This window comes from Lampetra fluviatilis, chromosome 26 (assembly GCF_964198595.1).
Source record: "Lampetra fluviatilis chromosome 26, kcLamFluv1.1, whole genome shotgun sequence".
In the NCBI taxonomy this organism is placed as follows: Eukaryota; Metazoa; Chordata; class Hyperoartia; order Petromyzontiformes; family Petromyzontidae; genus Lampetra; species Lampetra fluviatilis.
This window is the reverse complement of record NC_136300.1, coordinates 3,781,830-3,796,384: the sequence shown is the minus strand read 5'-3', so window position 1 is coordinate 3,796,384 and position 14,555 is coordinate 3,781,830. Positions and strand designations below refer to the sequence as shown.

The 14,555-nt window shown below is 51.2% G+C and overlaps 1 protein-coding gene across 5 annotated transcripts in view; it reads right to left on the bottom strand.

Annotated features, from left to right (window-relative positions):
* ANKRD11 (ankyrin repeat domain 11) overlaps positions 1-14,555 on the bottom strand; it is a 39,484-nt gene that overhangs the window by 4,647 nt on the left and 20,282 nt on the right. For all 5 annotated transcript variants that reach the window (XM_078868548.1, XM_078868546.1, XM_078868550.1 and 2 more), the window contains 4 exons: positions 5,917-13,859; positions 5,472-5,570; positions 4,345-4,488; positions 1,754-1,846 (listed from right to left, as the gene is read on the bottom strand). In XM_078868548.1, the coding sequence (XP_078724674.1) occupies positions 1,754-1,846; positions 4,345-4,488; positions 5,472-5,570; positions 5,917-13,859 (8,279 nt within the window). The remainder of the gene's footprint in view (positions 1-1,753; positions 1,847-4,344; positions 4,489-5,471; positions 5,571-5,916; positions 13,860-14,555) is intronic.

Here is a 14,555-nt window from a genome sequence, read left to right as displayed (position 1 = left end):
AGATGAAAAAAAAATAATTTTAGAAGTCAGAAACACAATTTTAAGGGAAGTCTCTGTCTGCCTCTTTCATAGCAGACGAACATTTATGACTGATGCAGGTATAACAATCTGCAAGTTATTCATAATTGGTTGTTTGAGGAGCTATTCAGCAGGCTATGGTGGCAGGGCACTCATTAGCAGGGTGCATGGGCCACGTCTGTCATCGCCAAGGTCATTTGACACACTCGGGATAACATACACAAATGCACAATGACAGCAATAAAAAACAGACTATGCTATAAGAAGCATAAAAGCTGTTTAATCATCCACTAACCCACTTATTGCCGAAATGAAACATTAACACAAATATATGCCCATCAACTAAACCTGTACGTAAGAACCGAGTCATGAAGCAAAAGTTAATATTTATGCAAGATAGAACTATGTACATTTGAAGCCCGATTTCCGACATTCATTTAGGGCAGGATTTGCATAATTCAAGACCACTTCAAAGTGAGCCCTGTGAGAAGTCCTGGAGAACATCTTTCTGCATTGCTTTGTTGCTCACGTGTACCAAGTTTTAAAATATACAACTAAAAACGACTTAAATTAACATCACTTTACAGCTAAACATCAAAGTCTCTTAACATTGTTTCTGGCCTACAACTACAGGATGAGTAAAACGTTATGACAAATAAATATGAACTGCTGCTTTGCCTTACAGCTGGACAAGCTCACATTGCACACACCTGTAACCAGTATGCAGGATCAAAGGGCATACAATGGCGTTTAGTCAGCACTCGCTTCTCCATGAAGTAAACTTGGAAGCCAGGGTCGATGAAAATTGTTAATCGTGAACCAGTGCTTGAGTAATACAAGGTTGTGCCCAAAAAACACATTGCATGGCTGTGGACAATGATTGCATTACAGTTCCTGCTTCAGGAAGGCTGGTCACAAACCGAGGACAATATGAAGTAAATCAGGAGGACACGTTGATAGACAGGCATTCCTCGATTTACGAATGTTTGGTTTACGCAATTTCTCGTGAACGCAATTGACAAATTATGGAATAGAATTTCCGTGTTCACGAAATCTGACATGGCATTCATGCACCATGAGACCAAACAAGAAGCACCCGGGAGGGCTGGATCATCCATCCGCGACAGCATCACGGTATCTCCCTACAGTACAACGGTAAAGCCTTCCAGTCATTCCAACATTTAGATCTTTTGCCAGGTTTTGTGAAATGAAAAAAAAAATGAATTATTTTTTTTAAAATAATTATTATTGAATCGTTTTATATTCATGTTCTCTATTATTATTTTTGTATTGCAAAAAGTGATATTGGTGTATAATTTTTTTTATGTTATGGAATGACTATCCGAAACACATCCATAATTTTTCATATTCAATTAATGGGAAAAGATTTCGTTTTACGCGACTTTTATGAAGAACGCAACCCTTTCATAAATCGAGGGATACCTGTATAAGCAACCTCCGAGCTGCATCTCTTCCTAACAATGCCACCTATCAGCTGACATGCATATAGCAGCCTGAATACAATGCCAAAATAAGAATGCAGCAGAGATTAACCTTATTATTTCCTTAAGGACTTAACATACAGCAGTGAATGACTTAACAGTCCAACCTAAGTGTTGATGTGAACAGGAAATATTAAATAAATGGACGGATTTCCTGAAAGTTTTAAAACAATTGTTAATACCAGGTTCCTGGGTGCCAGATGGCACAAGGAAAAGTCAGACGTGCGGCTTACTTTCATCTTGTCGTACTTGTCATCCACATCTTGTAGCCAGGAGATGAATTGCCTGGCATTGAAACGGTCCCTCACTGACGTTTTCTCATCAGTCTACACAGATATGGAACAAAGTGAAAGCACGCAATCAATACGAGAGCACAATCCGCAGCGGTATAAAAGGAACAGGAACATAAGGCTCAAAATTCTAAACAGCAATGTGAATCAGCTTCCACGATGCAGGTACATGGCACATGAGCCACACACGTTTTAGTTTGTTACCTTGCTTACATCAAGTCTGTAAACATTTTTATTCTTTAATACAATGTCCTGAAGATCCTGCTCAGGGAATGAGCCTGTGACAAGTCCTCCTCCTGAGTAAGCGCAGGTTTCCCCCGGGCGAGTTCCCAATGACCAACTCGTTTCTCCTGGGAAGAATCTTGGGAGTCTTCGTCTGCCGAGGAGTCTCGCAGGCAGTGCCTTCATCTGAACGGTTTATTCATGCGGCGCAGATCATTTTTCACGGCCCATTACGCGAGCTCATGCAACTTGCGTCGATCAAACGGCATCCAGAACCGTTCTTCTCCAGGGCCGTCGAAGTTCTCTTCTTAGGCAGACGTCATTGCAGACGGACACACTCGACGGCGGGGATCCAGAGGCGACGCTGTTGAAGGGTGTCCCAGTTTGCGTGGGGCCCGTCCAGGGGGGAGGGGTGAAAGCTGCGCTTTCCGCGAAGCAATCACGGCTGATGACGCAAATGGTTGCGGTGGTGCTCGCCGCGATCGGCGCACCGTACCCGCGCGCGCGTGTCTTCCACATGCGAGCGGCGTGCGCAGGCAATGTCCCCGCGCTTCACCGTGGCGCGCCGTGAGCCGGACAGCTGCACAAGCCACGATCTCCTTGCCGTGTGTTGGAGAGCGGCGCGTGCTGCGAGTGCCGCATCGGCGAGCCCGCACAAAGTGGGCGGCTGAGTGCTGTTGCGGTCGCTGCAACATGGAGATACCCGGGCTTGGACATCAGGTGACCACGGCCAGTTGGAGAGAATCTCGTCCTCGCGCCGTGCACGGAGGCAATCGAGCGGCGGGGTGGCGACCAGCGGCCCCGGTACAGTGGGGGGGTTATGCGTTAATCGTCGACATCGTCAGTGATGACAGTCCCATGAATCGGCCTGCCATTAACAGACAGGAACGAAAGGTGCCTCGCCGCCGTACCAGGAAATCTTGACATCCTCCACCTCCTCAAGGCACTCCGGAAGGTCCTTTCTTAAGAACATTTGACCGTCCAAGGGGGCGGGCACTGAGTACGGCCCTCGAACTCGTCATCAAGATTTATATAACCCTTTGGCCAGATGGTCTTTTTGCCGACGACTGCCGCTGACGAAACCTGCGCAGCAGTGGAAACAACATCTCTGGCAGCATTAATTGCAACATTTTCCTGGTGGAATTATCGATTCTCACGGTCGGCCGGTCTCAAAAATTTCACTGCGTCAGGCATATATTTCTGCATGTATACCATGTATGAAGCAACGGTAATTCTCATGGTCACCACCTGGTGTCCTCGTTTGTACTCCTTGTTAGGTGATCCGGCGGTTGAATCCAAGAGTGAGAGAGCTCTCGTCTGGCAAAGGTGGGTGGCCGGGCAAAACCCGAAAGACCATTGCAGCATCTACACAGTGGATTGCGGCGAAAACTTTGGCGTCTTTTTCACGTATGGGGCGCGCGGGACTCTGCAGGTTTTGCGCACTCCTGTTTGATCTGCTGCTGCAAGTATTTCATGAGTGGCATAGAGGAATGCCCGATTGGCCAGTCCCTTGCAAAAGAGGAACGTCATTCTTTGCCAAACGTTAAGAATAAGAAGACCTCATGTGGACGGCGGCATTTACGTAGGGAGAGAAAGCAAGCTATCAAGACCAGCAGAGCAAAATCCGGAATTGTAACAGAAGGCTCAAACGTGAAAAACATCAATGTGACACAGCTTCCACAAGCAGGCAAAAGGCATTGGACTAACTCACTTTGTAGTTTGTTACCCTTGCTAACATCTGCAAACATGCATTGTTCAATGTCAATGCATGACTACCACTCTTGATTCCTACCCCCCCCCCCCCCCAGTACATGTTACCAAAACAAACTTCAGATATTTTGAGACACAACTCATTTATTTAAAGTGCGAGAGCTAGAATGCTACCAATACGTGTTGTGAAATGTAATCCCCATGCCTCGGATATATTTACTTCATTATATAATTCTTATTCAACGTGGTCAAATTACGTATATTTTTGTTCTAATTAAAAAGGCAGCTGTTCACACCACGTTCAAATGTCTATCTCATACATGTCTCACACGTTTAGTGCAAACAGCTCACACAAACACTGCCAAACGTTTTCCACAGTCAAACATTAACCGTCGCTAGGCAGCTAACAGGTGGACCACCCAAACGTAAGTAAACCCGACAGCAAAAAAGGACTAAATAAATCTGCTTGCATCTCTCAAGCAACACACGAGGCTGCCGTATGAGACAATATTCAACTGCATTAGCCAATCATGGTGCCGATGACCGAGCCGCTATGGAAATTATCGTCCAATGTGTGTTGTGGGTAGAGGGGCAGTGGTCACCTGTTGCACATGGGGCATATTGTACACCTCCGAGTCAAGCAGCATGGTGCATGCGCTGAACGGCACAGTCTGGTTGGCGATGGTCCGTGCAGCCCGGCAATGTACCCTCAAGATCTCTTGTTCGCAAGACAAAATCAGCTTCTCCTGTGGGAGATCAGCATTAGAGGGAATACAAAGGCATGGTTAATTGTCAAGAAAACAAGTGGTAGGTTGGGTGAATTGTACAACTCATGCAGGTCATCCCTCTGCTAATTGTAACTGCTTTGAGGATACTAAAGTCACGTAGGTAAAAAAATATACAAATAATAAGAAATAAAATAATAAATCACGACGTTTCGGAGGCAACACAAGTCTCAGTCTTCAGGTGGGACCGTCACAGCTAAATTTACTGTATCAATATCCTCAATGCTTTGAGGATAGTGTTGTAGAAAACTATGGAACAACAAGGTATGTAGGCATGTCTACCGAATAGGTATGTAGCGATGCATCGATTAATCAATTAAGTTGAAAATGGTAAAAACATATAGATAGGAATTACTAACTTTAGATTAGTGTATATTGTATGCGATTGGTCAATATACATTCCACTTGAAAAAAATTATCAGTTTATAAATCTTGACCCCAAATTGTGACAATTCATCAAATCACAGGGGGATGGATCATTACACATGTCTATTGGCAACTTAACATTGGTTAGACTATGAACTTGTTCGCAACCTATACATGTGACATTTACAATATTAGTACGCGGTTATAAACAGAAGATCAGCATGAACCGATGCTTGTTGGAGTGGGAATTTGACATTGCAGTTGGGCACTTAACATTCCATCTCCATTATAATGCATCAACAAACATCCTTCATCTGAATGCCCCGAATGTAAGTCAAATAATTGCAGCCATTTGCGCAAGGGTCTCCCCCCCCCACACCCTTCGTCCCTCATGGAGGGAGAGACGATGATTAAAACAAATAAACACCGGGAATAATAATGGGCGTGGAATGTTTCACAACGTGAAACGGGGGACTGTGGACTTGAGTGTCACCATGCACACAACCTGCTGCTAGGCTCGGCTGGCTCAAATGTTAAACTCACCACAGGACAAACATGAAATGAAGCTATTATCTTACCCGCTCGATGCTGTGCTGCAACCGCAGTTTCACGCGCCGACTCTCTTGCTGCCTGAACAGCTCTTTCATTGGCTCGCACAGTGACGGTGGAGGAGTTATCTGAGGAGAGATATAAATAAAGACATGAGCCACTGATAATTGGTCTTTTTTACTCTTTTATCTGGCAACAAAACTGACACCTTTTTTACAAGGAGTCATGTTTGCATAGACCACAATACTTGCAAGTCATGAGCCACTGTGAAGCCAAACATCTCGTGACAACACAGGCATCTTTTAAATACCCCAAACTGGCGATATTTAGCGCGGTTTGCTCCATACGTATGGTACGAAAGAAGTTCAACATACATACCCCGTTATATATATTATTTTTGTTACTTGGAAACAATGACTGAGAACGATCTTGCTTTGTTAAATGCAGATTTATTGTGGGGTTGAGGACACTTACGGTGGGGATGTGCAGCTTGCTGGAGGGTTTCCCATCCAGCATGTAGGATCCAGTGAAGGTGACGTACTCGCTGTAGCACTGCGGCGCCTGCGGCGTGACGGAGCACATCACGCGGCGCCGCCTCTCCTCGATGCGCTTGCGCATCTGCACAAACTCAAAGTACGGGTTGGAGCGCGCCGTCTGGTACGGCTTTATCTCCTCCAGCTTCAGCGAGTCCACGAGCGCTGCCAGCGACTGGTGCGCCGCCTCCTTGCTCTGTCGCAGCGCGGTGGACGCGTGCAGCGCCGCCGAGGTGGATGCCGAGCCCCCGCTCGCCTGCTGCGAGAGCGCCCCGCCACGCGCAAGCGCAGGCTGCGCCGGCATCTTGCGCTTGTACGGGTGGTGCGTCGCGCCCGCCGCCGTTCTCTCGTCCTCGCCGGACTTGGTGCGCGTGGCCACCGTCTTCCCGGTGCCCTCCGCAGGCGCGCTGCTGCCTGCATGTTTTCCCGCCGCCATGCTTGCACGACTGCGCGTCATCACCCTCGATGGTGGCGCCACCACCGACGATGGCGCGGGGGTGGGAGCAGGGGTTGTTGTCGGGGCCGCCGGAGCCACGTTGGGGGCTGCCAACTCGTCGGCCGTCCGGTCCGGTTTCGCTGGTGTGAGCGCCTGCTCCTGTTTTGGTTTCTCTACAGGAGGCGGCGGCGGCGACTGCGTGGCTGCCTCTAGTGCAGTCCTCTCTGTCTGGTCGGCTACGTCTCCTTCGACAACCTGTGGCTCCACCGCTTTCACTTCAACGCCGTCCGGTACCGCTTCCTCATCGGCATCGTGCGGTGGCTTCACATCTTCGGCAATGGGAGCGTCCATCTCCACCGCTGCCTCCCTCTCGGGCTGTGCTGGTGACAGTGCTGCATCAGATGCACTCTCCGAGCCCTGAGCCAACGACTCAGCCGGGTAAGCGGCCCCTGTCGGCACGGTCAACACCGCCGATGGCTTCTCTTCCTGATCCCCATCACTTGTACCATCCTGGGAGTCCGAGACCTGGTCGCGTAAGTCCATGGCCTCCTCTGGCTCCGGTATCAGGCTGCTCCCGCAGATCACCTTGTTGAGCTCCGCTATGGCCTCCAGGCACGCGGCGGTGGACGGAAGTTCATCGTCCTGCGAGTCGGGGTCCGGCGCGGCACTGAGGGAGTCCAAGAAGGGAGCGGGCACGTCGGCAATGGGTGGTGGCTCCGATGGTCTCGGCACAGCGGCGGCCGAGAGGCTGTCAAACACTTCTTGCTCCTGCACACGCAGCGCCAGGCTGGCTGCCTCCTTGCAGTCCGAGGCTGGGGCCACGGCGTGGATGATGGTGGGGGCCACGGCGTGAATGATGGCGGGCGCCACGACGTGGATGATGGCAGGCGCCACGGCGGGAGGCACGGCCGGCGTCACGGCGAGCTCCGCTTCTGTTTCCGGCTCCACCTCCGCCTCGCTCCGCTGCTCCGGCACAGACGGGAAGTCCAGCGCATCCAGCAGCTGGTCGGCGTTGGAGGGATGCCCGAGTGCCGCCGACGCAGGGTCTCCCTGCATGTTGCTGAGGATGCGGTCCAGGTCGCTCCCGGTTGGTTCGGGCTCGCAGTCCAGTACGGAGCGCGAGTACCGGAACGGGGATGAGGATGACGACGAGGACGAAGAAGAAGATGAAAACGACACCGAGAGAATGTTCTCCGACGCTTCAGGAGCATCGGGGGGTGGCCTTGGAGGGGGATCCGGCAGGTGGCAGCATTGCGGCGATTTCAGCTTTGCCTCGATGTCATCGTGCAACGTGTAGCTGAACAGGCTGTTGCTCACTGGCATTGCCACTGTGCTGTCCGCTATCCGGCCAGGCGAGGCTGACGTAAGGATCTGACTGTGGAAGGGCGGCATGACACCGACTGGGGTGCTGACAGGAGTGGTAAGCTTTAGCTGGGTAGCATCAGTTGGCGATTCCCACTGTTTGCAGGGGCTGAAAAGGTCCGGCAGTGGCTGCATGGGCATTGGCGTATTCATCTGGGGCGCCACAGTGTCCGCCAGAAAGTTGACGACTGCCTTTAGCTCGGTGTGTGGCAGCTGGCTCTGCTGAGCGTTGGTGCACACCTGAACGACAGACATCTGTGGGAGGCTTAGGTTTATCGTGGTGCCCGGGAGCTCTGGCAGGTTCTCCATTGGGCCTCCCCCATTGAAGTTGTGCCTCGGCGACAGGAAGTTGACCGTGTTCAGCATGCTCCTAGTCTCCGACAGAATGTCTGTCGTCTCCGAGAGGAAGTTGCGCTTCTCTGACAGGAAGCTCGTCGTCTCCGACAGGAAGCTCCGCGTGTCATTCGTCGATGGCAAATTGTAGCGTGGAAGCGCGTACCGCCCACTGGCGTCTGGCAGAAAGTCAGCCCTTGGCGAATGGATCTCCTTGAGGCCCCTGTTCGAAGGTGAAACGTATGGCGGCGATTGGAATCCAGTGATGGGTGGCTGGGGTTCCTGTTTGTCCGGCATTTCCCGGCCAGCCTCCTCACTGGTCATTGCCTGGTCAAACACAGGGTGCTGAATGCTCCGTGGCTCCGGCATGAACGGCACGGAATCCTGCTTTGGTGAGACAAGTTCATAGCAGGGCGATGTCGGTACAAATGGCTTGGGCTCTTGCAAGAGCTTGCTGTCCAACATAATATCTGTATCAGTAGTGTCCTTATGGGGTGACGTCGCTGTGTATTGTGGCGACTGGAAGGAGGCAGCTTCCGAAAGGGCAGTGGGACAGGTGCTGGGCGGCCTAAGCGTGTGCTGCATTGAGATGGCCGCACTCTCATCCACCAGTTCACAGTCTGACGGGGCAGGAGGGTATCTCGGTGACAACAGAACCTCGGCCGCCTTCTGATGCATCATGGGGATGGCCTCTGGAGTGAATGCGCTCACGTCCGGAGCCGAGGCCACTGGTACGTAATGCGACAATTGGGGTGTCTCCAAGTCAGTCCGCAAGTCGTCCGTCTCATGTTCAAGCAGGCAGTCCGTCTCTGTCGGAGGTGGCACCGGGATGTACGGCGGTAATGGGAGAGTGCTCTCCAAGGGCAGTAGCTGCCTGCTGTCTGGCAGAGCCTCGATTTTGTCAGTGTGCGGAGACTGGTAACCAAAACAGGGAGACGGTGAACTCTTGCTCTCCGGCAAATCCTCAAGCACCTCCGGTTCTTCATTTTCGGGCTCCGCGGCTGGCGACACAGTCTGGTACTGAGGAGAGCACGCAGAGATGACGGTGTAGCTCGGAGACAGACTTAAGCACCCGTCAGCAGGTACGGTGAGCCTCTCCTCGCAGCTGTCATTGTTGCCACCGCTGCTGATGTTGATGACACTCGGCAGAGATTGCTCAGTGGCATGAAACTGCTCGAGGGGCTTGTGCTCAGTCATTTCAGGCTGAGTGATGGTCCAGCAGCTCTCTTCAGGTACAGGCTGCTGGAAGGTCAGCGGATCCATGTCCCTTTTCTCACTCATGCATGGCGATAAGGTGGCTTCTTGCTCAGGCATCGCTGGAGGGACACTCTCTTGCGGTGGAGATTTTGCACATGATGGGGCTCGGGGAAAATCAATCGAGTCAAATGATGTTTCCGCCACAATCGAGTAAGGAGAGCTTGCGGCCGCTACCGCCACCACCGCCGTCTCATCAAAGTTTGGGATGGGCACCATGGTGACCGACGTACTTGGCGAAAACATGGGTCTCGCGAGTTCAGGTTTTGGAGATGCGAATATTGAGTTTTCCGCGCCGCCAGGAAGAGCACAATCCTTAATGTCTCTTCGCAACGGTGAGCTCAGCTTGCTCTCGGGTGGAACGAGCGTGGCGTTGCTCAGGTCCTGTAACCTCTTTTCTTTCACCTGGATGTCGGGCGTGGCTGGTTTCTGCAGTTTGGGAAACTCCTTGCTCCGCACATCAGCGACGCCAGGAGGCTTTTCCCGCTCCTTCGATCGAACGTCACTCCCCGAGCGATGCCTCATCCTCTCCCGCTCCCTAAGTCTCTTCTTTTCCTTGTGCCTCTTGTGTCTCTCCTCCATCTCAATGTCTTTCTGACTCAGCATCAGCTCAAAGCTCGTCATCATTAAGTCACTGGCACCAAGAACTTTCTCCTTTGGTTTGGCATCCCGTGCTGCCACCGTAACCTCCTTGGTTTTCGTGAGTTTACCGTCTGGCTCCCCAACTTCCACGCGAGGTTTTGGCTTTGCAGACACCAGTTTCCTGTCCTTGTCTGCAGCCTCCTTATCCTTAATGTCTGCAGGTTTGTCGGACTCCCGTGGCTTTGGAACGTCTTTGGAACACCACTGCTTGCTACCCGGATCTTTGCTGTTGCGCTCTCCAATGTCATTTTCCCTTAGTGAGCACCGCCTGTCATCTTTGGGATGCTTTGATATTTGTGGGAAAGAGCTGCTTCTGTCTTTCACCTTCTCCTTTTCTTTAATACGCTTATCTTTGTGTGGGTCTTTCTCTTTTTTTTCACCCTTCTTGAGATCTTTCACATCGAAATTCGGCTCCTCAGATTTCTGCGGCAAGATCAACGTTTCTTTCTTCTTTTCCATCAGGTCTTTGTCAACAGCGTACTTTTCTTTTTCCACCTCTTCTCTGACAGGCCGCTTGTCGAGGCTTTCTTTCGCCTTATCGACATCATCAAAGTTCTGACAGAATACGATGCTCTCCAGCTCAGGTTCGCTCAGGTTCCAATCCATGTACGACAGATTCTCAGCTGCAATCAGTTCTTTGCTGGCCTCTGCTGCCTCATCGTAATCCATGTCATGGGACTCGTCCACAGTTTTTTGGTGGTTGCGGTTGAACAGCTTTTCGAACATTTCTTCCACCTCAGAGTTGTGGTCGTCCGACTTGGGCTCTGTTTTTGTAGTGGCAGCGGTGGTGGCAGGAGTACCATCCCCCCGCTCCAAGTGCTTTTTCTCTGGCTTTTCTCGCTCTTTCTCTTTGGTCCGATCCTTATTTTGAGACTTCTTTTCAGCCATCTCCAATGACTTTTCTCGCTCACGCTTGTACTTTTCCTTGTCCGAATGACTCGACTTGCTCTTTTTTTCTGCGAGCGAGGCAACGGCTGTTAGCGTCTCCTTTTTAGCAGTCTTCACCTCCTCGGACATTGCCTTGAGAAGCATTGATCCATCCTTGCCCTTTTTCTCCAGCTGCTGAACCTCAGCGATATCCTTCTTGTCAGCAATGACGCTCAGACTCGCTCTCCTCTCTTCTGGATTCACAGAGTGCGCGGGTCTCTCCTTCAGCTTCTGGCTTGTGGAAAAGCTGCCCCTCCGCTCCTCGCCTGTTGGCGGCTTGTGCTTGTGTTGGCTGTCCCTCCTCTCGTCTGTCCGGTGCTTGTGCGTGGCATCTTGCTCCGACGACGTTTCTTTTACTTTTTTCTTCTCCTTCCTCTCAGCCTCACTCCTGTCACGCTTTTCAAGGGTGACAATTTTGTCTTTCTTTTCCGTTGGGATACTTGGCCTACGCTCCTCAGTGACCGGGGCCCCTGCCCCCGATGGCACCTTGGGCGGTTGCTCCGTTTTGTTCTTTCTGTCCAGTGAGTGCTCATCTTTCTTGGGTTTCTTCTCTCCTGGCAGGCTGCTTCGCCTTTCATCAGAGCTGTGTTTGTGGTGGCTTCCGCCCTTTTTCTCTTCGCTGTTAAGCCTCTGAAAGGCTCCCGCTGCAGTCTGCAAACCTGCTTCCTTGTCCTTGCTTGGTTGTCTGCTCGAGTGAGTCTGAGACAGCGAATTGTCATTAACCTTTCGGTCGGATTTGATCCTCCTCTCATCGACACCCGACTTGTGCTGACTCTCCTTCTTTTCATCTGAACTTTTTCGATGTAACACTGCCTGCTCAGAATGCTCCTTCGACTTCTTTTCTGTCAGTGTTGTCTCTTTCTTCTCCTTTCGCTCAGGCATCTGGCTTCCCCTCCGCTCATCAGGACCGTGCCTTTGCAAGCTCTCTTTCTTGTCTTCTCCGCTGTGTTGCTGAAAAAGCACATGCTCTGGTACTTCTTCCCTCGATTTCCGATCATCTGGCTGGTTTTTCTTCTCTTTTTTCTCTGAATGACTCCCTCGCCTCTCCTCCCCACTCGGTCTCTGCGCTTGGAAAAGCTCCTCCTTTGCCTTCTTGTCCGTGTTCAAACTTGCTCGCCGATCGTCCCCGCCATGTTTCAGAGCCACTGTGTGATGAGACGTATCGTCTTTCTTCTCAAATGACTTGCTGCCTCTCCTCTCCTCCGTGCCATGCCAGTGGTGCGCTGATAGTCTTTCTTCGGCAGCGAGGTCTTTAGATTTTTTCTCAGATATCTGCTCGTCCTTCTGTTCTTTTTTCTCCAAGTTTTGGATGTTCTTTTTCTCTTTTCTCTCAACTGGGAAGCAGTTTTTGTTGTCTGTTAGTGGACTTGATTGGGTTTTCGTGTTATGAGGGTCAGGCGATTGGCTCCACAGCCTTTCGTCCGTGCTCGTACGATGCAGGTGCGAACCGATTCTCCTCTCTTCCTCTCCGTCGCTCTGGTGTTTTTTCTTCTTTTTCTTCTTCTTTTTCAGCTTGTCTCTCTCCCGGTCGTCTTTCGACTGCTTCAGCTTGTCTTCCTTTCTCCTCACCTCCAAGTTGTCAACCTCCTGAGCGCCATCCCAAGGTGGCTTTTCTGGCGGGGGGCTCTGCAACCTCAGCGGCGTCTGGAACCGCCCACCGCCACCTGTCTCGGCCGACCGCCCAGGCGTGGCCGGCCGCGACGTGTTTCCCTTGAACTCAGACCGCTCACTTTCGGGCCCGGTGTCCCCTTTCTCCCGGTCCTTCTTCTTGTGCTTCACCTTGTGCTTCTTCACCACCTTCCCTTCCACATCCACAGCCCGGGCGAGACCACCTGCTCCATCCTCCCCGGTGAAGCGACCCGACCCAGTTGGCGTGGCATCCGAGTCACGCCCTTGTGGGGACAGCACTGCGTCGCCGACGTGCCACGTGGGCCTCTCTGTCGATTTCTCCCGCCGCCGGTGCTTGTTTTTCTTCTTTCTCTTCAGCGACTTGCCGCTGCTGCTGCACGTCTCGGACGTGCGGTCATCCGAGTCAGAGTTCAGCTCAGTACGTACAGAGCCGGACTGGAAGCTCACATCCGAGTTCGCTGGAGACATCCCCGATTTCAGGCCGTCTGCCCGTGAAGCCTTTGAATGCTTATCTGATGACTTTCCTGTAAGCAAAACCGATGATGTCGATGATGTCAAGCTCCCTGTTTTCACCCCACTGTATGTCCGCACTACCTCCCGCAATTTTGGCTGCTCAAAAATCTCACTGTCCGATGAGTCTGTTAGTAACAAGGAGTTCACCAACTTGGCCTTTTCTCCTTTCGCAATTTTGTTGTTCTCCTTGTTGGGATGCTGTGCTTTTAGTTTCTGTTTCTCCTTCGGTTTCTCCTTGACCTGGTTTTTTGCCGGAGATTCTTTGACGCCGCCGCCACCACCACCACCACTAGTCACATCTGACCTCTGCGTCGACTTTCCAAAGTCCGTTTTGTATTTTATGGAAGCCGACCCAAAGTCTATCACAGGCAAATCCTCCTCCTCTGAGCTCTCAGTGTCCGACTCAATCCTCCGAGTCGCCTTCTTACGCGTTTTCAGCACTGGTTTTTTCGTTGAGCCCGACTTTCCGTGCTTGGCAGGAGGGCTGACGACATAGTCCGGGTCATCGTCTCGATCTTTCTTGAGGCCCTTTTTGAGGAGGTGCTTGTCGTCGGCCGGCTTGAAAGTGATGAGGTCATCATCGTCCTCGTCAAACTCGTACTCGTCTTTGACGGGCCGCGCTGGCGTCGACACGGTGGAGGCCGACGTGGCCGTGCCGCCGCCGATGGTTTTCCCCGGAGTGGCGGGCGCCTTGCGGTGGTGCTTGCTGGGCTTTCCGTCCACCTCCGAGTCCGACAGGTCCTCGTCTGGGCCTGATGGTGCCACGGACACCGGCTCCTCCTCCGAGTCTGTAAAGAGCAAACAACATACAGCGAGTGCCTCCATGTTAGCCACTGCAAGCTAAAGGGTAAACCATGTCCACGTCTTTTACAAATGCAAAGAAGTTTACTTTATCGCTCTCCAATGTGTTTTCGGGTTGGCAATCCAGAACCATGTGTATATTAAAAAGGTACTTGTTACTCGGCATGTGGGAAGCTTCCTCAGGAATTGAATAAGCTCCCAGCACGTAGAACACATTGAGCGAAGCATCAGACATTACGTAGGACACAATATATAACTATAAAACACTTTGGGGAGTATTATGGCAACAAAAATCCCCCATATAGCCTTAACACACTATTGGGATCGAGTGCTTTTAGGGAGCACCTATGAAGGTCTGCACTACACACAAGGGGGAGGGTGGCCAACACCACGCCCGGCCATGTTTACACACCGTATGCAGTACTCATTTGAGGCCGAGTCGACCTAAGAGAGGCCCAAGATCGATTCAGATATTCATCACTGGTGTTGTCCATGGACGGGAATCGAACTAGGGTCGCCGGGTTCAGAGAGCAACGTGATAACCACGACACTACCGCTCCCCATCATTATAAGTAAGTTTAATAATACACTTTAACATTTGGTGAGAGTGAATTACCAAATATACAATCATAAGGTACCCATTCAATTGTAGTAGTAAAAGGTAAGGGAGAAAAACAACCTTT